At 40.4% G+C, this 21,139-nt stretch overlaps 1 protein-coding gene across 2 annotated transcripts in view; it reads right to left on the bottom strand.

The window, feature by feature from the left end:
* Nucleotides 1-478: 478 nt before the first annotated feature.
* LOC135498909 (solute carrier family 15 member 4-like) overlaps nt 479-21,139 on the bottom strand; it is a 34,468-nt gene continuing 13,807 nt past the window's right edge. The window contains exons 2-12 of one of the 2 annotated variants that reach the window (XM_064789430.1): nt 9,235-9,496; nt 7,088-7,289; nt 6,213-6,311; nt 5,744-5,793; nt 5,336-5,478; nt 4,742-4,932; nt 4,040-4,242; nt 3,654-3,825; nt 2,823-2,999; nt 2,461-2,586; nt 479-1,777 (exon numbers count right to left, since the gene is read on the bottom strand). In XM_064789430.1, coding sequence (XP_064645500.1) covers nt 1,578-1,777; nt 2,461-2,586; nt 2,823-2,999; nt 3,654-3,825; nt 4,040-4,242; nt 4,742-4,932; nt 5,336-5,478; nt 5,744-5,793; nt 6,213-6,311; nt 7,088-7,289; nt 9,235-9,252 — 1,581 coding nt within the window. In that variant the 5' untranslated portion in view covers nt 9,253-9,496 and the 3' untranslated portion in view covers nt 479-1,577. The remainder of the gene's footprint in view (nt 1,778-2,460; nt 2,587-2,822; nt 3,000-3,653; nt 3,826-4,039; nt 4,243-4,741; nt 4,933-5,335; nt 5,479-5,743; nt 5,794-6,212; nt 6,312-7,087; nt 7,290-9,234; nt 9,497-21,139) is intronic. The other variant, XM_064789436.1, reaches the window with a different exon arrangement.

Below are 21,139 nucleotides of genomic sequence, written 5' to 3'. Positions count from 1 at the left end.
AGTTTACCATGCCTATGAGTAATTCGTTAGAACAGGTGGCCCACGAAAAAGAGCAGACTTTTTGGGCATTACAGCGTTCGAGCAGTTGACCTGTGATATTGCAACTCTTCAGGCGTCAACACGGTGGGTAAAGGTATTGGTTTACCCTGACACTGGTTTACCTCTGCAACACAATAAAAACAAGACCATCTCATTACAGTCTCCAGTAAGCACGTATTTTTCTTAGGCAAACCGATACCTTTTTAGCCCTGAGGTCAAGACATTGATCTCTGTTGGTAGTTCAGTTATGAGGTGTCAATTCGTTCGTGAATTGCAACAACTACATGTACGAGAAAAACCAACTCTCTAGCATTTAAGAAAATGAAATGCCACGAAGAAGATATGTTTTCTTGCATATGCCACTACATACATGCACATGTGGTTCAGATACATATTCGTTGGAAGAAAAGAATCTTAGATACTTAGTTTTAGTTTGATAGTTTATTATATAGCCAAATATAGACTGGGTCGAAGCAAAGCATTAGTTGCCAAGTAGAACAGAATATCAACGGTATAGAATGGTAGCATACAATCCCCCTTGAGAGATAAGAGGTCAGGCCCATGACCCGATCAGCGACCTCCCAGTAAGGACCCCGCGGCACATGTTTGTGGTACACGAGATGCTCGCGGAACCGTGTTGATCTGGCTATGCTCGGAGCTTATTAGGATTTGATTCTCCAGGGTGCAAATGTATCGATGTGTCATGAACATTTTCGTGATCGCAAGTAAGAAAATAGCGAAAACACAGTACAATAATGACAAAGTGAGCCTTGTTGCTATCCTGTAACTCTATGTTGGAGCATGGACTAATACCCTTTAAAACTTATAGTTGTGCTGCCCGGATTCAGATGGAAGCACAATCTCGTCACCCCTTTACCTTTTAGTTATAAATCGTTTAAAGGGGTACGCGGTTCGTAATTACCGATGGTCCAGGAAAATAAAAATGCCAGTGCAATTATACACAATGTCGTACTGCAGTTATCATGCAAACAAATATTGCTGGAACTTGGTATTTATAGTAAGTATTTATTTATCTTTCTAAACAACGGCAATGCTGAAATCTATATTTGGTACGTATTTTCGCAATTGTAAATTTTCAAATCCAATTACAAATTACAAATATCAAATTTTGAACGAACAGCGTTGGTTTTTTGATAATGTATTTTGCATACTCTTATATAATCTTATAAATTACTATTTAAGTGAATGTTTGATGTGGCCCCGTGCCATTCATTCCAAGTGAATACATGTGTACTTGTAAAACACTACCTCACGAATCTATATGTCCTTTCAGTCATGCACATACGTGGTTTCACGTCCGAATTGTCACATGGTGTCAATTGTATATTCTGTATTCAATACACACCATTCTATTCCATATGTCTAAAATGCATCTACTTCACGAATCTGCAAGTGTATACATCCTTTCAATTATTTTGGCCACTGACCGAACCCATCGGTCACAACAACACCGCTGTACGGTGATAAGGACGCAAGCACATGTCAATGTATTGTAGAGTTCAGGTTCTCCGTTGCTTTCATGTTTCAAGACCTCGTTCCGAGTCGCGGGTGTTAAACAAGTGAGCCAGATCATCTGCTAGAGGGTCAATGGATTTTTCCTTGAACCGCCTGTAGATAACGATGATGGGAAGGACGAGGAATATCGCCATGCCGACCGCGGTGCCAAGCAGCGTGTAGAAATGATACTCGAAAATGACCAGCAGCTCATCTGTCACATCTGTAATAAATTAGGATAGTTGTTTGAAGGAAGAAAGTTTACGTAGACGTAATATCTGTGTCTTTTTACTATGCATACTACATGTACATGTAATGTATATTCGACGTCATACAACCCCTCCTGATGGTCTCCGCCTCGTGAACGGAAGGTAGAAGCTTTGAGGCCCGCTGGTAACCCTTTTCCGATGTGGCCGGTTGGTTAGCCGCCAGCTAGTTGAATACAGGGTACTCCTCGCCAGGCGCCTCGCAATAGAGTCAGGAGTTTCGACGAGAAGTAAAGAGTGTCCCATAGCCTATAAGTGTCCAATGGCTATTTCATTCGGAGTTACACAATAATAAGCAAACTATACAATTAAATGTTCAGCAGTTTTTTGAGCTCTAAATGAATCCAATTCATTATTGATTTTGGCATCCTTGTGCGTTAAGTGTTCTTTATGCCCGACCCCCCCCCTCCCAATACATTTGTGTATGCCCCGGAATCCGCGTGTCTCAGCAGTATGAAAGAGAAATATGGGGTCGGGGTTAGGGGTAAGCAATAGGTTGACAAAGTACCAGCTGAAACATGTCAGAAACTAACCGACCTTGCCCTATATATTGGACACATTTTGTTACGGTGCATGGCCTATTGAAGTAAGATAACACCACAATGTCAGGTAATGAACAATGTCTCTTTTTGCAACTTACACTTCTTGAAAATAACTGTCTCTACGACAAAGATGGTCAAAGCTAGGAATGATCCTGTGCTATAGAGCATCCCAACGATGAAGCCCTCAATGTGACGTGGACTTTCCCTGTAGGCAAACTCGGTCCCTGGAAAACAAATAAAAAATCTTTTGATACTAGTCTGACCCGGGGGGGGGGGGGGGGGGTTAAAAGGATGTGTCTTATGACTTCATTTGTCATCTCCAAAAGTGTAATTGTAGGGATTGAATGAAAGGTGGCGGTGGTGGGTCACTCACTTTTCGTTTACATGTTCATGAAATTACCCTTAAAATGATGAGAAAGACCTAAAATAACGCAACAAGCCGATTTTGCACTTTTCGTACCTGGTATAAAGGATAGCACGTCCGCCAAGCCGTTCAAGACATACTGTGGTCCTTGGGCCAAGAACGAGATGCCACTGTCGTGCTGAGTGTCGGGTAGGTCCGTAAGAGCCCCTTTGACAAACGTCTCGAGAATCGCAGCAGCGAGAGCAGAGCATACTAATGGAACCAATCCCGCCACTAAGAAACAACAAACAAGTCAAGCAGTCACGGTGAGAAATTGCAAAAGAAGAGCAGCTGGTTTCTAAATCTGGCATGTTTTCAAATCAACGGTGAGCCGTGATTGCAAGTAGAATACTTTACTCCAACCACAGTCCGTTACCTTAAGGATGTTTCAGTCCGAGAGAAAGCAAAAGGGCTAATGGTCCCAGTACCATGATTACCAATCGTGGTTATTTTTTTAATCGTAGCTGAAAGAATACTAAGAAACTTTGAACTCAATAAGTGCTCCGAAGTGAATTGTTTTCATCATCTTCTACATGCAAAGCTTTCTGAGAGACTATTTTGATTTTTAAAACCTTTCACATTTTTTCTCTCTAATTCGCCAACGTTTACATTCGTTTCTGTTTTGTCCTCATCGCTTTTGGCTCTTGGGCACGAACAACTGGTTGGATTTTCAAAAGTTTGTATTGATTTTTAGTGATCTTAGCTTGGCGACCAGTGAGTAGTTCGCCTTCCACTCGAGCCAAAATCGATGCGGAACGAAAGACGAATGGGCAATAGTGGAGATTTGAAGAGATTCAGACATGTTTTTCCAAAAAGTAATTACGTAACTGCTATACGAGCGTGACCAGATAGCCCAGTTCCTTTGGTTGTGTTGGGGGAATCACTTACGCATGATATCCAAATTAGTCATATTCTTCCAGTGTTGCTTGTATCTGTTGTAAATCTCGATCAGAGGAACGAAGAGCAGGACGACCAAGGGGCAGAACATGTTGATGGAGATGGCTGGAAGTGGGCTTGTATTGCGAAGGTACTCGGCTTGGATAACAAAGGTACTGGTCAACTGGAAAATGAAGAGCTCTGTGTAAATAAGCGTTACCTTTTTGTAGTTGAACGCAGCAGTTATCAACTTATAATATAACTCGTTCCACACTAAAATATTGTACATAGGGTAGAAATGGTTTTTGCGCATCAAGTTTAAATTGGCATTCCCTAAGTTCTCTTTTTCAAAACGAAGATGCTGATTAAAGTGTTTAACATTCAATGTTATACCCTACCTGAGTGCGAAACATATTGAACCCTCCACATATTGAGAAGAGTGCAATTAGAAGTACGACGTTTTTCAGGAGCAGGCGATTGTAGCGTCGCTCGTTCGTGAGTGATGCAGAACTTTCCAAAGAGACATAGTCGTGGTTTTCCCGGCAGAAGCAAGGTAGGCAACGGGAAAAGCCGTTCTTCAGGCGCTGAAATGTCGTCCTTCCTGTAACAAAAGAATTCCAAGCTGCATTTAGTAAGATTATGATGTTAAACAAGAATATTTATTCGGATTGGACAGTACTTTATCTGAGTTGCCCTGCTCATAGTTGCTCAGGTGTCACGGACCAGTTTCGCGGGCACTGTCCGTACAGCACAGTAGTTCCTAAAAAAACCCAAACCCGGCATCGTCTGATAAGGGTATAGTATCAATACCTGTAAATCGAATTTGACGCATGTTCATGAAGGCAGCATGTTTCTTGAGAATTACCTCGAATTAAAAAAATGTTGTCCTTGAGACCACTGGGCGGTAGCATAATAATACCGTACATGTTCTGCTCCGTCCCTCTGCAGGTGAGGTGAATTAGAAGATGAATTGTGGATATTGGACTAGATTAGGCATTTTCTGAACTCGCTTTTAAAATCAGATTGACATGGTCGACAGGGACGTATGGAATATGTAAATCCGAGTTTCAGTAACAAATGGCTATTGATGTTTTTCTTACCCTGTGGTTGGACGATGTTAATCTGTCGCTTCCCGAGAAGAAGTATTGCTAAAGACAGACCGACTGCTATCACTACAACTATTGCATTGGGTAGCAACGTGTTCTCCCCGAAATGCGCCCCTAGCCATCTTAGAAGGAACGGCAATGGCAGGTAACTGATGAGCTTCCCAAGGCTGAAGAACCAATGCTTCCTAGAAGAAAAAATAAAGCATTGAACGACATTTTTATTTCCTCTAGTCTCACTATCGGATTACACTGAGCAAGTGTGGTGAATCACATAAAATACTAGTTGTTCCGTTTGATTCTGCATCAGCGGGACGTAGACAGTGCTTGTGGTATGTCACATTTCTTTTTGTTTCCAGGCTTAACATTTCCTAGACGGCAAAATAGATTTCTGCGGGATACGGGGAAAGGTTACTGATGACATTGGTCATGGTTATTCTTTTACTCGATCGGTAATCCACGGGAGGAAAATCCATCAACATACAAAAATCGAACCCGAGAAACATGGAACCCATAACAAATAGAGCCCTTTTCATTTGGAGAATCGATCATAGAACTCGAGACGACAGGGATCACAGCGCTTCCGCTTACCAAATGAAGAAGGACCATACATTTCTCAGCGTTGGATGAGCAACTTGGTCGATTCCAATCGTATACATATTCGAAATACTGAAACCGTAGCCAAGGCCCATGAACACCAGGGAAACCACATAAAGGGCAATTTTGTTATTGCGCTGAAATATAAGAACAATAGCACGATGGAAATTATTAATTTTTTTAATAATAGGTAGACACTTAAAAAAACCTATGCGAAATGATAATTTTGTCAGCTGCATAATCCTTCTTTAGAATCCGTTGCTTTTTATGTGGACCAAATAGAAGAAGAACGGCTTTCAAATGCCCTGTGTTAGACCTTCTTGCCATTGTGCAGATGCATCGGGTATGTTGGGTCGGCAGGACTACGAGAACAAAAGATAGACGTAATCATAGGAAACTTACATCGATATCGGTCGTCAGTACCAGTGCCAGACTCAGCAATACAACGCTTCCTAAAAAATAAACTACATCATGACAGTTTATATATCAAAACAATACGGAAATAATGCACGGTTTTCCTCGAGAACCATCCGAGAATTTAATAAATCTATATCTCTAAGAAACCAATTCTAAACAAAGATTATTATCAAAATTTCCATCCTGGGAACCTCTTCATCGATACTTTCTGATCATGAATTCACTGCAGCATCACGACTGTAGTTGACAGTTATCATGAGCTCCTGGTATTGACTAATGTTTGTTCAATCAAAGAAATTCCCTATACATGGGAGATATTGTATCGCCACATCGTGAGAAAATTGTGGATTTATCGCCACTTTTTAATGGGAATTATTAAACGTCATGGCGTTTTAATACGGCGATATATCGCAGAAGTGGCGATACTATATCGCGCAACGTTACATGTACATACCAATGAGGAAGAGCACTAAGGAGACGAGAAGGCATGTGTAGCGTGTGATGGCGGTGTCAGAAAGGGCCCCACTTGCACAGGGCACCATGTACACAATCCCTGCAAATAAATACACAGCTAATATGTCTTTTTGTACGTTCATATTCGTAATATAAGTAATTGATATTTTCCGCAATTTTTCGATGTGGATACTTTAATGGTGCCGGATCATGCCATGATGATTGTCATTACGCATGTCCTCATGTTTCTCAACTCGTATAGTTTTGGCCAAAAGTGAATTTGTTAAGCTTATCATTTGGGGACAACATTTCTTTACGTTTAACGTCCGCCCCGGACTAGACTAAGTTTGTTCTGAGTTTTTCAATGATATGGGGGAAACTTATTTTTCTCCCAAAAAATTGATTGTCAGACATTTCTTAAGGTTTACGAAGAAAGATAACGAATTTGATGCAGTTGCTTGAAAAATAGCAAAACTGTTCTGCAACTTAATTGCTCGTCTGTTAAAATGCTGACTACAAGAAAATATATGTTGACAGCTGCAACTCATAGTATCCAACCTAAACAACTGCCCCCGGACGTCTTAAAAGCAAGTTCTTCAGGCAGATCTGGGGCCTTTTTGGACGAGAAGTGATGTTCTGTCCCGAGAGAGGTCTTCGCATGCGCGAACTGAACAAAAATTCAATACGGCCCCAATGAAAATCCCGATGAGTTTCCTTTTTCAGTTTTGCCATATTCAATTAGTCATGTATGTACATGTACAATCATTGCCATGTTTACAAGAATATCTTTAAGTGAGACCTTAACTGAGAGTCATTATCACTAGAGGGAGTATTTTACTTTTAATCACTATTTTTAAAATCCTTGACTGTATTTACCTGAGAAAACGAGATATATGATAACAGCGTTGGTTTTGCTCAGATCGAGACCATCTCGACAGAATGTCGCCACGAAGGGTAGAATGGTGTAACACGCCACACCCTGCAACATCTCTATCAGGAGGACAGCAGCCAGGCCGTATTTATTCCCGGATATTCTTGGTGAAGAGTCAACCACCCTTACAGAGTCCTCGCCAATGATCTATTGGAAGTAAATAAGAGGGGATATACTGACTGTGCAGAGTTAGAATCTTTTGCTTTTTATGTGGACCAAATAGACCAAGAACGGCCTTCAACTGCCCTGTGTTGGACCGTCATGCCATTGTCCTGAAGTATCCGTAATGCTGGGTTGGCAGGACTACGAGAACACAAGACACACCCAATCATTTCGTCTATTTACGGTAGCAAACCCAATCTTGGTATACGAGTATAAGTTGATTTACGAGCGTTGCGTCCATGAATAGCATTCCGCGAAGTTACTATTTATAGCTCACAAGGTCATTTGCATAAGATATTAATGACGTTTTAGGCCCGTGACAGTCGGACATCGATACTTATATCTACGCATTTGAGCTTATTTCAAAGTCAATTATCTTTGACCCTGCATTGTTTTTTTGCATGAATGATACCATAGAGTCAGAGAGAAATATTCAGAACAATTATGTAGTATTTCCAACATTCGGACATGTGCCAGATTGAATCTAACTGCCCTAGTTAGAAAGCCTGAATCCATAACGAAACCGCATGTTTGTCCGACATTGCCTGTAATTCAGCGATGGGGAAATAGAGGGCAGCAGCTGCAGTGACGTCATCTTCGCGGAATGCTATTGGTGCAGGACTTAATGACACGTCAGACCTTTGTAGGTCGCCGTTCATAGGGCTTGCGAAACCTGTCTAATGTACACAGATAATGAGGACGCCCGACAATTGTACCAGTAATCGGCGTTCAATAATTGCTCATGTCTTGCACAAATCGAAATACAATATTTTAGATAACGAATAACCTATTCAGCTGACAGTGAAATATTGAGTGCTCAAGAAAAATCACATGATTGTATACAGATTACCGGTACTACTACTTGAGACATGCGTCATCTCTGTTTATACGCCAGGTTATTAAAAAAATATAAATTCTAACATGTAAGTTTACAATACATGTCTTTGAATCTCGAGGACAGAATAAGTATGTATACATTTGTTCGAACGAGCATACATAGTTCAATCATGATTACATTCTGAGATCAGGTTTTTGATATTCCTACGTCGTATACAAAATATCGAGAGGCGGAGTATATTTAAAACCACTGGCTATGTCAAGATATCATAATTAAGGCCAGGTCCTATCCGTATTTATGCGGAACAACAATGCTACCGACAAATAAAATAAAATTTGTTCACTGACCTTATACATGTATATAGAAGTACGACAGAGCATCAATAAAATTTAGTTTCATAAGGCAAGAGGTTTAAAGGGAATCCAAATCCGCACTGCCCTCATCAATTTAGCTAGAAGTACTGCAGGCCCGCAGCTAGAGTAGGAGGAGAGCGCTAACACCCCACCCGCTGATAAGGGTAAAACGATTTGATCCCCACTATACTCAGAAACCTGTGAAGAAAACGTATAAAATACTGTACGTTAACTTTCTCTTGCCAGTTAAGGCTTATCGACCACCCTGAAAGACGTTTCGTGGGGGTCGATCTTGTGAAGATTTTCCCTTATGATCCTTTGATGAGGCTGTGGAACTTGGGCCTACATGTCGGTGCGAGCAGACTTTGTTTAAAGACACTAGACCGTGTCTTGGGCAAGGCCTGAATTCTCTTAACTGTGAGGTAAGACTTCAAATAACATAATGTATACCTCAAAACGAGAATTTAATACGTTTGACAAAGCAATTGTAAACTGCAAACTGACAAATTTCCACCACCATTTTTTGCGATTCTCAAATAACATCTGAAAAAATTCAAAACTTGCCGATTTTTATCGACGGATTTCGAAATTTCCTTCGTCTACGCAATCAAAAGGTTTTTCTTTGATCAGCAGTTATTATACTCGAACTTTCATCGCGTGGAATTGATACATCTTCGAAATGATGATTTGGCCCATTTTCATACATTAAGATACATAAAATATCTGACAAAAGTATTACCTCTCCACTTTCCATCATGCAGTCTCGTGAACAGTCGCCTCTTGAGCTGCCCTAGTTGGTGCTACCGTGGGAAGATACTGACTTGGCCGGTTCCTCCCAATGGTCTACCGCTGTGACCTGCTTGCTGCCGCCGTGGAAACTATGATTAGCTTGCTGATTTTTCGGAACTGTCTCTAGATTGGTTGCTACTTCCGACGACAATAATTGTCACCGTCAAATAAAAGAACCAGGAAGTTGTCGAAGAGTGTCATGCATATAAGTCCTTCATTGGGGAGAAAAAAAGTAGTTCCAGTTCAGGAAGTTGAAGAGAGAATCATGCTAGAAAGAATTTATTTTTATCTCATTGAGTTTTAATTACTTAATCATGCCTATTAACTACTGAATCATTGCATGCAGGACACAGAGAATAGGCAATAGCCTACAGCGCTCAACTGATATCGCAATGTTTATTTCAAAGCTTTATTGATCGAGCACCAACAACATAAAATGTAAACAGAAAAACAACAACGACGACGACGACGACGACGACGACGACGACGACAACAATACCCTCCCTGACCCTTTTCCGCAGAAAATGAAACTGCAGCTATCTCAAACATTCGAAAACTCTTACAATTCCAATACGATACTAAACGAATTTAAAGTATACCAAGATCCTCTATGACTATTTTAAACTATATCTTAAGTTGTTTTACACTACTAATTGGTCGGATTTTATTCTCGGCCTGACTCTTCGTTCCCGCGCTCCCAGCACTGTGATTGCATAGTGCGATGCACTAGGCACCCGTGTACATTCTGTGAACAGCTGAGCAAACATGGCCGACTTCGAAAATCATTTCAAACTTTTGAAAGAGCAAATACGCAGTGTGGATAATACGAAAAAGCCAAACACTAAGACGAGCATTGGACAATTGAAGGCACAACCGGAAACCCTGTTTTATGATTATTCATGGCAACGGGCCGACGGAAATGACGCGTACAATGATGGAGCTGGAGAAGTAGTCGGAGACGGAGGAGGTGCATATTTCCCGTGTAATGCTAAATTCTATAGTGATCGCTTGACTACATGGCGGAATATGACACTCGCATACTTCAAAGACGCTGAACTCTCCAAATCTATGCAGGTTACAGAATCAAAAATCGCTGGAGGCTCTGCAATCCGCGTGACTATGATTCAGTCGGATTCAAATGATGTAGATACTGCTGATACTGATAGTAAGTTGTATGTTATTCTGAACTTCTATCAAAAGAACTCTTTTGTGATGATACAAGGAGGTGGTTTCATGGATTGGTGCAGTCGCCATTTCACACGCATAAGGAAATCTCTCTCTCCCTGCGAATCGTTGAACCCTATTGTAGCTGATAGTGATACATGTAAGACTCCAGACGAAAATCATACTGCTGATGTGGTGGTTACTGCTGACGTGGTGGTTACAAACTCTGAATCTGATAAATGCAACCTGAATGACCCTGATGATGTGATTGTGAACGCAGAAACGCTGCCTTGTGATGACAATACGGTCATCGACAAAACACCTTCGTCCTCTCAGGATCTTTTCTCAGATGAAGATGTTAATCCTGACTCAGGTGCTGCACAGGGGACGAAAACGCTTACCCCTACTCTACCCTCGCCCTCGCTGGACCATGTTACCAGTTCGAAATCGTGTAAATGCGATGAGGTCATGGACAAGTTCCACTCTGGCTTTCAAGCTCTGGAGAACAACCTCACCTCACTTTCTAAGATTGTGTGTGATATTCAAAAGGACTCTCATATCTCAGTAGATATGGAAGCCATGGAACAAAACTTCGTGTCTTTTGTAAAATCAACACAGAAACTGTCATCTGACATTTCATCTCTTAAGAAAACAATGGAGTCTAACAAGTCCGCCAATGCCAAACGTTTTGAAACTATGAGTGTCCGACTGGATAATACTGACTCGAGGCTGCTTGGTTTCGCTGCCAGTAATGACACCATCAAGGGTGAAGTGAAGACAACAAACGACAGACTAACTGCTGCTTTCGAAATGATCAAATCTATTCAAGGTCAGTTATCTGTCAGAGGACTACACAAGTTTCAAAAACGACCAACTAGACTATTACTCTAAACCATCTAAACGTGCAGCCAAACGTGCAGAACGGTCAGAGAAGAAAAAAATTGAGGTGCCCTGCGAAAACAGATTCGACTCCCTCCCCGATGACGAGGAATTTCACAATGAAATCAATGCGTCCCCTGTAAGATCTATGGTCCGGTCCATCTGCGACGTCCTTCTCGTTGGTTCCTCGCATGTTAAGAACATTCATGCAGGGGCTATGTTTTGAAAAGACAGGGTATCCGTCAAGAAGCACATGCTGGGGGATAAATCGTTTAATGGTGCCTCCGACTTCGTGTCAGACTCGTACATCCAAGCTGAAAAAGCTGTTGTCTTTGTTCTTGGCACAAAAGATGCAACAAACTTTAATCCCGGTGAATGTCGTAAAAACATTCAAACCCTTCTAAAAACAGCGCATGAAAAACATCCAAATGCGAACATTTGTATGGTCAGTGCGCCAGCTACACGTGGTGATCTGGCACTCAACGACACGATAAAGCAAGTGAACGCAATGCTTCAAATTCAGTGCGAGGAGTATGAACCCACAAAGGGTGGCGCATGTTTCCTTGACATCGGTGTCTTTGCAGCTGATCTATACCACGACACTGTACATCTTAGTGTGAAACATGGCGGTGTTGCTCGGATGGTACGTAGGATCGCTGCACAGGTTCGCCCTTTGATCGGTCTTACTGAATCACTCTCTCAGAAAAACACTCGCTCTCGAGGCTCACATGGTTCAGATGACTCATCTTCAAATGAACGATCTAAGTTTCAACAGAGTAAATCGTCCCGCCAGCCAATGCAGACCAGACACAGTTTTGACAGACGGCGTGATCATAACAGTAATACCACTTCGTCTGATCATCCAACACATGGCGTCTTCCTGACTTTTCAAAGTCCCGCCAATCAGTGCAGACCAGTCACGCTATCAGCGGACAGCGCCGTCCTGTCACCATTCCGTCTGCCAATTCAATGCATGATCGTCAACCAGACTTCTCAGAATACCGTGCTATGCCACATTTCGGATATCATCCCGCAAACATGAACAATTTTCAGCGCAATGGACCTTTTCAGTGGTCAATGCCTGTCGTGCATGATCACATGAACATGAAGAACTTCATGAACAATGCAATGCAATTGCCACAAGTCCAGCCTGGTCCTCCACATATGTATGGACCCTACTCTGGCATGCCTGCCTTTCCTCATTTCCAACGTGGATGAGCCTCATGCCTGAACTCTATAGAACTCTGTTATTTCATTATGGTCACAAACTTTTGTTTAACATGCGTAATTGTATTACAGTTAGCACTCTAAATTTAAATGGTTCTGGCATTTACGGATGGAAGCTTTCTGACTCTAGTTTACTGAATAGAATCGCCAAATGTGATATCTTCGGTGTATTAGAATCTTGGACAACAGAGAATTCTTCAATTCAGCTTCCTGACTATTATACCTACAACAAATCGAAACCTATCGAAACATGCCAGACGTGCCTCGGGTGGCATGTTATGTTTCATCAAAAACTCTATCAAAAAGGGTGTCAAAATTCTAGGCAGTAAATCCGAAAACTTACTGTGGCTAGAACTCAAATCTAATTTCTTTAAATTCAAGAAATCAATATTTCTTTGCATTTCTTATATTCCACCTTCTGGTTCACCTCATTTAAATGACACCTGGGAACTATTCCAGGATGAGGTACTTATGTATAAAAGTCAGGGTATGATAGCTCTATCCGGTGATTTCAATAGTCGAATCGGTGGAGAACTCGACTTTATTCAGAAAGATCCCGTCCTCCATTTGCCAATTGGTGACCATTTGAATTATGTATGTGATGATGACAGTATCCCAGTGAGGCTTCATCGTGATAATGTTCTCAACAGACATGGTAAATCCCTGATTGATATTGCTGTTGGAAACAAACTTAGATTTTTGAATGGTAGAGACATTGGTGATTATTTTGGTAACTTCACATATTTTAAAGTATGCCAGGATAAAGTGTTTAAAGCGCAATAGACCACAAACTTGTCTCTGAAGAGCTGTTTGCGTCTGTAAATCATTTTTGTGTACATCCTTTTGATCTTGCTCTGTCCGATCATTGTCAGATTTCTTTTGACATCAATGTACCGGCAGATTTATCAACAAAGGATAGGATTGATGAGTCACTGTGTGATTTGACTCCATTACCAAAAAAGTATTTATGGAATGATGATGGTAAACTGAGATTTGCTAAGGTATTGGAATCTAAGGCAATTAATGCACAGTTACGGTACTTTCAAAGTGTACAATACAGTCACGAACAATCTGGTATAGACGCAGCCATTCGTGATGTGAACCGTATTTTTACTGAAGCTGCTGAGGTCAGTCTAAAAATATCCATAGGCTCTAAACCTCATCAGAGGACAAATCCCAAGAAGTCGCACAAACATTGGTATAACGAAAACTGCAAATCTCTGCGGTCTAATATCCGAAGTTTATCAAAGACTCTCTCCCGCGAGCCCAATAATACTTATCTCGCAGGTCGTCTTCGAGCTATGTGCAACCAATGTAACAAAGCGATCAAAAGAGCCAAAAGAGAAAATAAGGATTTTCTTGTTAACAAGCTATGTGAGTCCGAGAAAAAAGACCCAAAGATGTTCTGGGAAACTATAAAACAATTAAATGACTGTGCTCAGACGCCGGCCCAAAATAATGTCAATCCATCGGTTTTATTAAAGCATTTTGAGGATCTTGCTCTTCCTTCAGACTTTAAAGGTAGTAGTAGTCCTACATGTGGTTCTGTACAGGGATCCAATCCTCAGGCTCAATTACATGATTGTTCCATCTCTGATTCAGAAGTGGCAGAACTCAATAAACCATTCACTATTGGTGAAATTAAAAAAATCCATTAAAAAGCTCAAAAATGGTAAGGCAGTTGGTTTTGATTCAATTTCTAATGAAATGATTAAAACTGGCTCAGATCACCTTTTGCCTCTCCTCACCAAAGTTTTCAATCTAATTTTAGGTAGTTCACTTTCTCCATCTCAATGGAGATATGGTTATATTGTCCCTATTTTTTAAAAAAGGTGACCCCATTGACCCTAATAATTATCGTGGAATTACTATTTCCAGCTGTTTGTGTAAACTGTTCTCATCTGTACTAAATGCCAGGCTCGTATCATATATGGATCGGGATAATGTTATCAGTAATTGTCAGAATGGCTTTAAGAAAAGTGCAAGAACTAGTGACAACATTTTTATCATCAAAACCATTGTTAACAAGTACTTCAGCAAAGGTAAAAAAATATATTGTTGTTTTGTCGACCTTAAAAAGGCATTTGACAGTGTTTGGCGTAGTGGTTTATTCTCTAAAATGATGAACGTCAATATTTCTGGCAACTACCTTAATTATATAAAAAACTTTTATGGTTCTATGTCAAGTTGTATCAAATTCCCTCAAGGGATGTCACGGTTTTTTAAAGTCAAAGTTGGTACTCGTCAGGGGGATGTTCTTAGTCCCACACTATTTGATATTTTTATCAATGATATTGTAAATGTACTGGATCAGACTAATCCATCGCCAGCACTATTAGATACAACCAAATTGTCGTCTTTACTGTATGCAGATGATTTGGTTCTCTTCTCCCTAACCTAACCAGGTCTTCAGACATGTCTCAATGGCTTGTCACAATATTGTAAAACATGGAGACTTCAAATCAATTTGGACAAGTCAAAGATTTTGGTTTTCGAAAAGAAACTCTCAGATCAGGTACCTTTTACACTGGACAATGTTATACTTGATAGGGTGTATGACTTCACATATCTTGGAACATCCATTGACTATAAGGGTTCTTTTAAGTCTGGAGTTGAAGTACTTACCAAAAAAGGCTCCAAAGCTTTTTTTGTTCTGATGAAAACAATTAACTCCAATCGAATAGAACCTCGTACTGCTATTCGTTTGTTTAATAGCTTTATCAGGCCAATTCTCTATAACTGTGAAATTTGGAGTTTCGCTTTTCTCAAGTCACTACGTGACTTATCAACGACAGCAATAAATTTGTCAAACAATTGGATCGTTTTCCATTTGAGCAATTATTGTCTAAATTTTGTAAATGGATCTTGGGTGTTAATAGATTTACATCAAACTGCGGAGTGAAGGCAGAACTAGGACAATATCCTTTCCTTGTATTTATGTTCAAACACACTTTTGATTACCTATCTCATGTTAAAAACTCCAGTAATACAATCCTTAATGAAGCTTATGAAGTTGACAAAAAGCTCACTTCGTCCTGTAGTATCAACAAATCTGTATCAGCAACTATTGATGTGTTAAACACTAAATTTCAGAAAAATCTCGATCTCTCGTCTAGTAGTACTAATGTATCAAATTCACTCGAATTATTGTATCATTTTCATTTCTTCTCTGTATTACAAAATGACAAAAGGTCAAATTCTAGTCAAAAAAACTAACTCAGAATCTACAGAACTTTTAAAACTGAGTACCAATTTGAGCCCTACCTTAATGTTCTAAAAAACAGGGGGCTGTTTTCAAAAATGGCTAAGTTTCGCCTTAGCAATCACAACCTACTCATCGAAAAAGGTAGACACTTTGGTGCTCAGTTAGAAAAGCGTCTCTGTCCTTTTGGATGTAACGTTGTCGAGGACGAGTTTCACTTTTTTGCACGATGTCCCTCTAACAATAAATTAAGAGACGAGTATCTCACAAGTATAAATTTTTATAAATGTAGTCAGTTATTTTCAAATCTGGATTTTATTTCTATTATGAGTAGTACTGACAGTAAGATTATTTTAGATACCGCTATTTTTATCTCAAAAGCCTTTGAAGAAAGACAAACAGCTCTTCAGGGGCACTTATTAATAAGTCATTGTGGTTTTATTTTAATTACCATATACATGTAACTTTCTTTTAAAAATATTTTTGTATGTGTTGTATTTGTATATATGTACTGCCATATTGTCTTATCCTTTGATAGTTGTGCAATAAATTGAATTGAATTGAATTGAATTGTCTTCGTCTAGGCATCTTAAAAACCTACCACTTTGTTTGCTACAACATCGAATCATTGTAAGGTGTCGATGATCACTTCCTGTTATTTTTATTTTTGTTTCAATCAAAAAAGATTGACTGTACGGTTAACCTACGGCAATCCACGGGTGGCCATCCCAGATATTTGAAAAAATACGTAATTGCAATTTATGGGATTTATTCAGCTGTTGGGAAAGGCAAACACAAAGGCCATAGGGCAACTGGAGATTTATTCCTCTCGCGTTTGCTGAACATCTGGCTTGATATATATATTTCTGCCACTTTATTCTCGCTGACTGACAGGTGTTGCTCCTGCTTCGACTCGCATTTAAGTTCATCACACTAACATCAGAGTCCTGAATAGAAAGAATGGGAGTCATTTTTGGACGAGCTATACCATCTTCGAGCCTGTCGAGTCGGACTAACGACTGTGACTTTCTGACTACGAGGGGACTACAAGGCAGGGAGCTCGGTTCCGTAGAATGCCTATTTGATCACGGACAGGCTGAATGCGGTTGGCAGATTATAGCACAAGCTCTCTTCATCGAATGCGAGGCAAAAATGACCGAAGAAAACGTCAGAGACGCACTCAGAAAACTTTACACACGACATCCCATCTTGCGCATGGGGATCACGATGGGTGAATCCGTCAGGGAAAGATATCTGACATATTTCAACAAAGAAATCGAGGCAAATCTGGAAGTCTTAGAATCAGCTGATTGGAAAGAAACCATGCGCAAACAACTTACTGTTAGTTTTAACGGAGAAGGTCTGCAGTGGAGAGTGAAGATGCTGGAAACGAGGTGGAATTCCGAAACCAAAATGTGGCGCCACTCGTTCGTTTTCTGTTACAATCACGCCATTGTTGATGGTTGTACACTGATGAATGTGATCGTGACAGATTTTCGCAGATTCCTAGAAGATAGTGTAGCTGGTCGCACTGACTGCAAGAACATAAAAAGTCTTGAATTGGGGCAATGCTTGGAGAAGCTGTTTCCATCTCTAACGGCCACTAGCTTGGAAAATAATGCTCGTAAGTTACTTGTTCCATTAATCATACCCTTTTATTGCGACAATGTGGCTAATGAATTCATCAAATCTGTTCGACCAAACTATCTGAATGAAGAGGCATCAAGTTTCGAGGGGTCCGATATTGCTATCTTTGAATTAACAAGCCAACAGACGACACGGATAGTTACCAAATCTAAGCAACATGGGGTGACGGTCAACGGGTACATCGAAGCTGCAGCAGCTATTGCTATGGCAAAATTAGTGACGAAATACACAAGTTTGCGTGGTGCCATCTCCCTCAGGACTTGCTTTATGATCAACATCCGGCGCTTTGGAAATCCGCCGATACCGCTAGAACAGGCTGGTTATCTTAGCGCGATGTCATTCATGAATATCTCGGTGCCCACCGTAAAAAATGAGAAGCACGAGGATCGCTTCTGGCGAGTCGCTGAGAAATGCCACAGCTTGGTAAAAAATGTACTGAAGAAGAGAACATTCCTTCACAACAAGAAAGATTATTGTTGCCTTATTCAGAATGAAGACCTTGACAGATTTCGAAACTTCAATCAAGGAAGCATACCTTTCATCAGTTCATTCTTTGTATCCAACCTTGGAAACTGTGAAATAAAACCAGATTGCTCAACAGGGAGACAATTCGCATGCCATGTTGTTTCAACATATTGTTGCAACAACAACAACGATGATTATCGAATTTTTTGTCATTATCCTGTGACACTAAATGGCAGATTATCTTGGACGACGACCTACAGGAAGGATAGATGTCCTGGCGAAATTGCAAGTGAATACCTAGATGACATTCAGGCCATTCTTATCAAGATGGCGGAATAGATGTTCCAATCCTATAGTTAGGTGAAATTAAATCTCCTTAACTGATCTCATGTGTATAATATACATTGTACAAATTAACTGCACTATATACAATGAGTGTGTAGCAACAGTTGCGTAATATATTTTATGGCAAGATACACCAGTCTTGCAAATATATTTGATGTATGAATATATTCCTGTTCATCGGAATATAAATGAGTACGTTGCATACTAGGATACCTATGTGTGATGTTATGCCACTCGATGTGTGTCTGAAGATGACCAAAGTTGACATTTTCCAGCAATTTGATTTTTGGGCTATGATTTTGAAGTAGGATATTTTTCTGTCGAGTCACCCATCTCCTCTTTCCTGGGGATGTGACAAATATCCGTTATGGAATAGCTACGTCCTATTCTTTCGAGCATAGTATTTTGTGTCTGTCGTTTGTCTCCTTTCGTTTGTCGGTGTACGAGTAAAACATGTTTCCCTTGAAAAATGACCAGCCCTATTGCATATTTATTTTTTCTCATATTCTGACGGATCTAGCAGCTTGTACGTATTCTCCTTGAAGGCGCCGAAATGTTACTACTCGGTGTAGCAGTCTTAAATGTGTCTTTCCCTTTTGTCACCGGTTATGGTTTGATTCTACAACCATAACATTCAATACCCGAGAGATAAAAGCCAACAGGAATTTCATTATTTGTCCCGGGACACTCTATCCACTATAAGGTATAAAAGAGTTAGCACACTTACATCTGTGTATGAATGGGCGCATTGGTCCCTCCGCAAACGCCGCCAAATTTGTCCAATGATTTGTCGGCTTAACTATAACTTTGCCGGTGTAAATAAATCGACCAACACGTCGCGAGTGGTCCAGCGTGGCGTTGTCATTTGTCTAGTCATACACGGGAAAGTATCCACCGAAGGTTTAAAAACTCCAACGACAGTTTTGCAACAAGAAAACGCCCGAGTTTTAGCAACTCGATCAACCGAAGGTTTCTCAACGGCAATTAGAAGTTTTAGCAATTCTGCAGTTTGAAAAACTCCAACGAAAGTTTTGCAACAAGAAAACGCCCGAGTTTTAGCAACTCGATCAACCGAAGGTTTCTCAACGGCAATTAGAAGTTTTAGCAATTCTGCAGTTTTGGCACGTCACACATCGAGCACCTTCAGAAAAATAGGTTACTAATGCAACAAGAGAAGAGCAAATTCATTGAAGGAATACATTAAAAAACGCGTCGTGAACAAGTTTAATTGTACATATTGTTTTAATTGGGTTGTTTATATGGCTTGATGAGGCTGTACACTTGGCGTAGTCAGTGTTCCATGTATGCTCTGACACTGCCCTTGACGACAATGTACAGGGGAAACCTTATGAAAATTGCGTTTATTTAGGAAAATTAGCATGCACGACTTGAAATGACATGAGCTTCTATGTTCGAGACGTTTCCTTTGATTTCGTGCAATGGCAAACTGAGAACAATCGAATAAAATCACCTCTGAATTGCTTGCATGCTACGAAAAAAGTGAAGAAATACATATTGTCACGAATTTGGAATGTAAACATTGCCACCGTGTGAGACATACGAGATTGTTCTAACTGTGTTGGAGTAAGTTCTGTAGAGGCGAAGGCAAAATCCCACACCACGACATGAATGGTGTAGGGGATGGCAGTAATGATAAAGATAGCTGTTACCAAAGCTACTAAAGTCATTGCTGTCCTTTCGCCAGCTCTCTGTTCTTTGGTTACAATTGCTCCCATATTTCCCCTCTCAGAACCTTTTGTCTTTATTTTAGCAATAATGATGAGGTTTAGGACAGCTATTATGGCAAATGGTATTATTACTAAAAGGAACACGTGCGTTATTTCATAAAGCCAAGCTATGAGAGAAGGGACGTCAAAATAACAACCTAGTCTCGCAATTTCATCACCCTCAGCCATCCTTTGAAAAATAGCACACGGTAAACCCCAGGCACAGAATGCAATTACAATGACTAGCTGAAATCGCTTAACGGCACCTGTGGTACAAATCGTCGGTGCATTCAACGGGAAAACAACAGCAACAAATCGTGAGAACGTCATAAGAACAATGGTCCAACTAGGTAAGTTTACACCACCATAGGCGATGAAGGTGAACTCTTTACAAAAAAAGTCACCGAGATAATTTGCAGCACTGCGAAAGCGCATTGAAATTAAACCTGAAATATGACAAAGTGAGCTAAACAGCTCCACCATGCTAATAACTTTAGCAACAGGCAACCTTGGCTGCCACTGTGCCGCCGATTTGAAAGCACTATCAGGATGAAAGAATTTTCCAACCATCCAATAGATATCTGCACTGGAGGTAAGTAATATCCAAGAACCTCTTCGAGGAGAGATGGTGCACTTTCCCCTCTGGACGCATTGAGATTGCCAGTGATGCTAGTTTGGGCCATCGGAGGTTTGAGACGAACGCTATATCAGTTAGACGTCAGTAGAAGTCTTTGGAAGGACACTTTTCGAAAGACTTACGAATCGTCCAAATGTATCGTTAGATCACCACTGCTTGAAATATTCTGAATGAATACCTCATTCCATCATTTTTAAACGTCTCCTTCGGCAGCCAAGACTAATGATTACTCGATGACACTTTCTTTCTAGTTTATTTTCAACTCTTTCGTTTCATGAACAACTTATTTTGCATTTCTTATGGAAATTTCCTTCCTCACAAACACAGGCGAAATCGAACGAAAAAATGTATCGGCTGTAAATCAAAATGTGCGGCAAAACAGATCATGCTCATATCTTCTTCCTTATTTGTCACCGGCACTATTTAGCTGTGCAGTCTAAAAGTCTATAGGGGTTGCAACAGAGTAAATCATCCATTCCACTAATAGCAGTTTCCCGCGTTTATTTCGTCTCAACCAAGTCTCGCAATTTCATCATCCTTAGCCATCCTTTGAAAAATAGCT

The sequence above is a fragment of the Lineus longissimus genome, chromosome 1 (genome assembly GCF_910592395.1).
Source record: "Lineus longissimus chromosome 1, tnLinLong1.2, whole genome shotgun sequence".
Taxonomy (NCBI): Eukaryota; Metazoa; Nemertea; class Pilidiophora; order Heteronemertea; family Lineidae; genus Lineus; species Lineus longissimus.
This window is presented reverse-complemented; position numbering and strand designations above follow the sequence as displayed.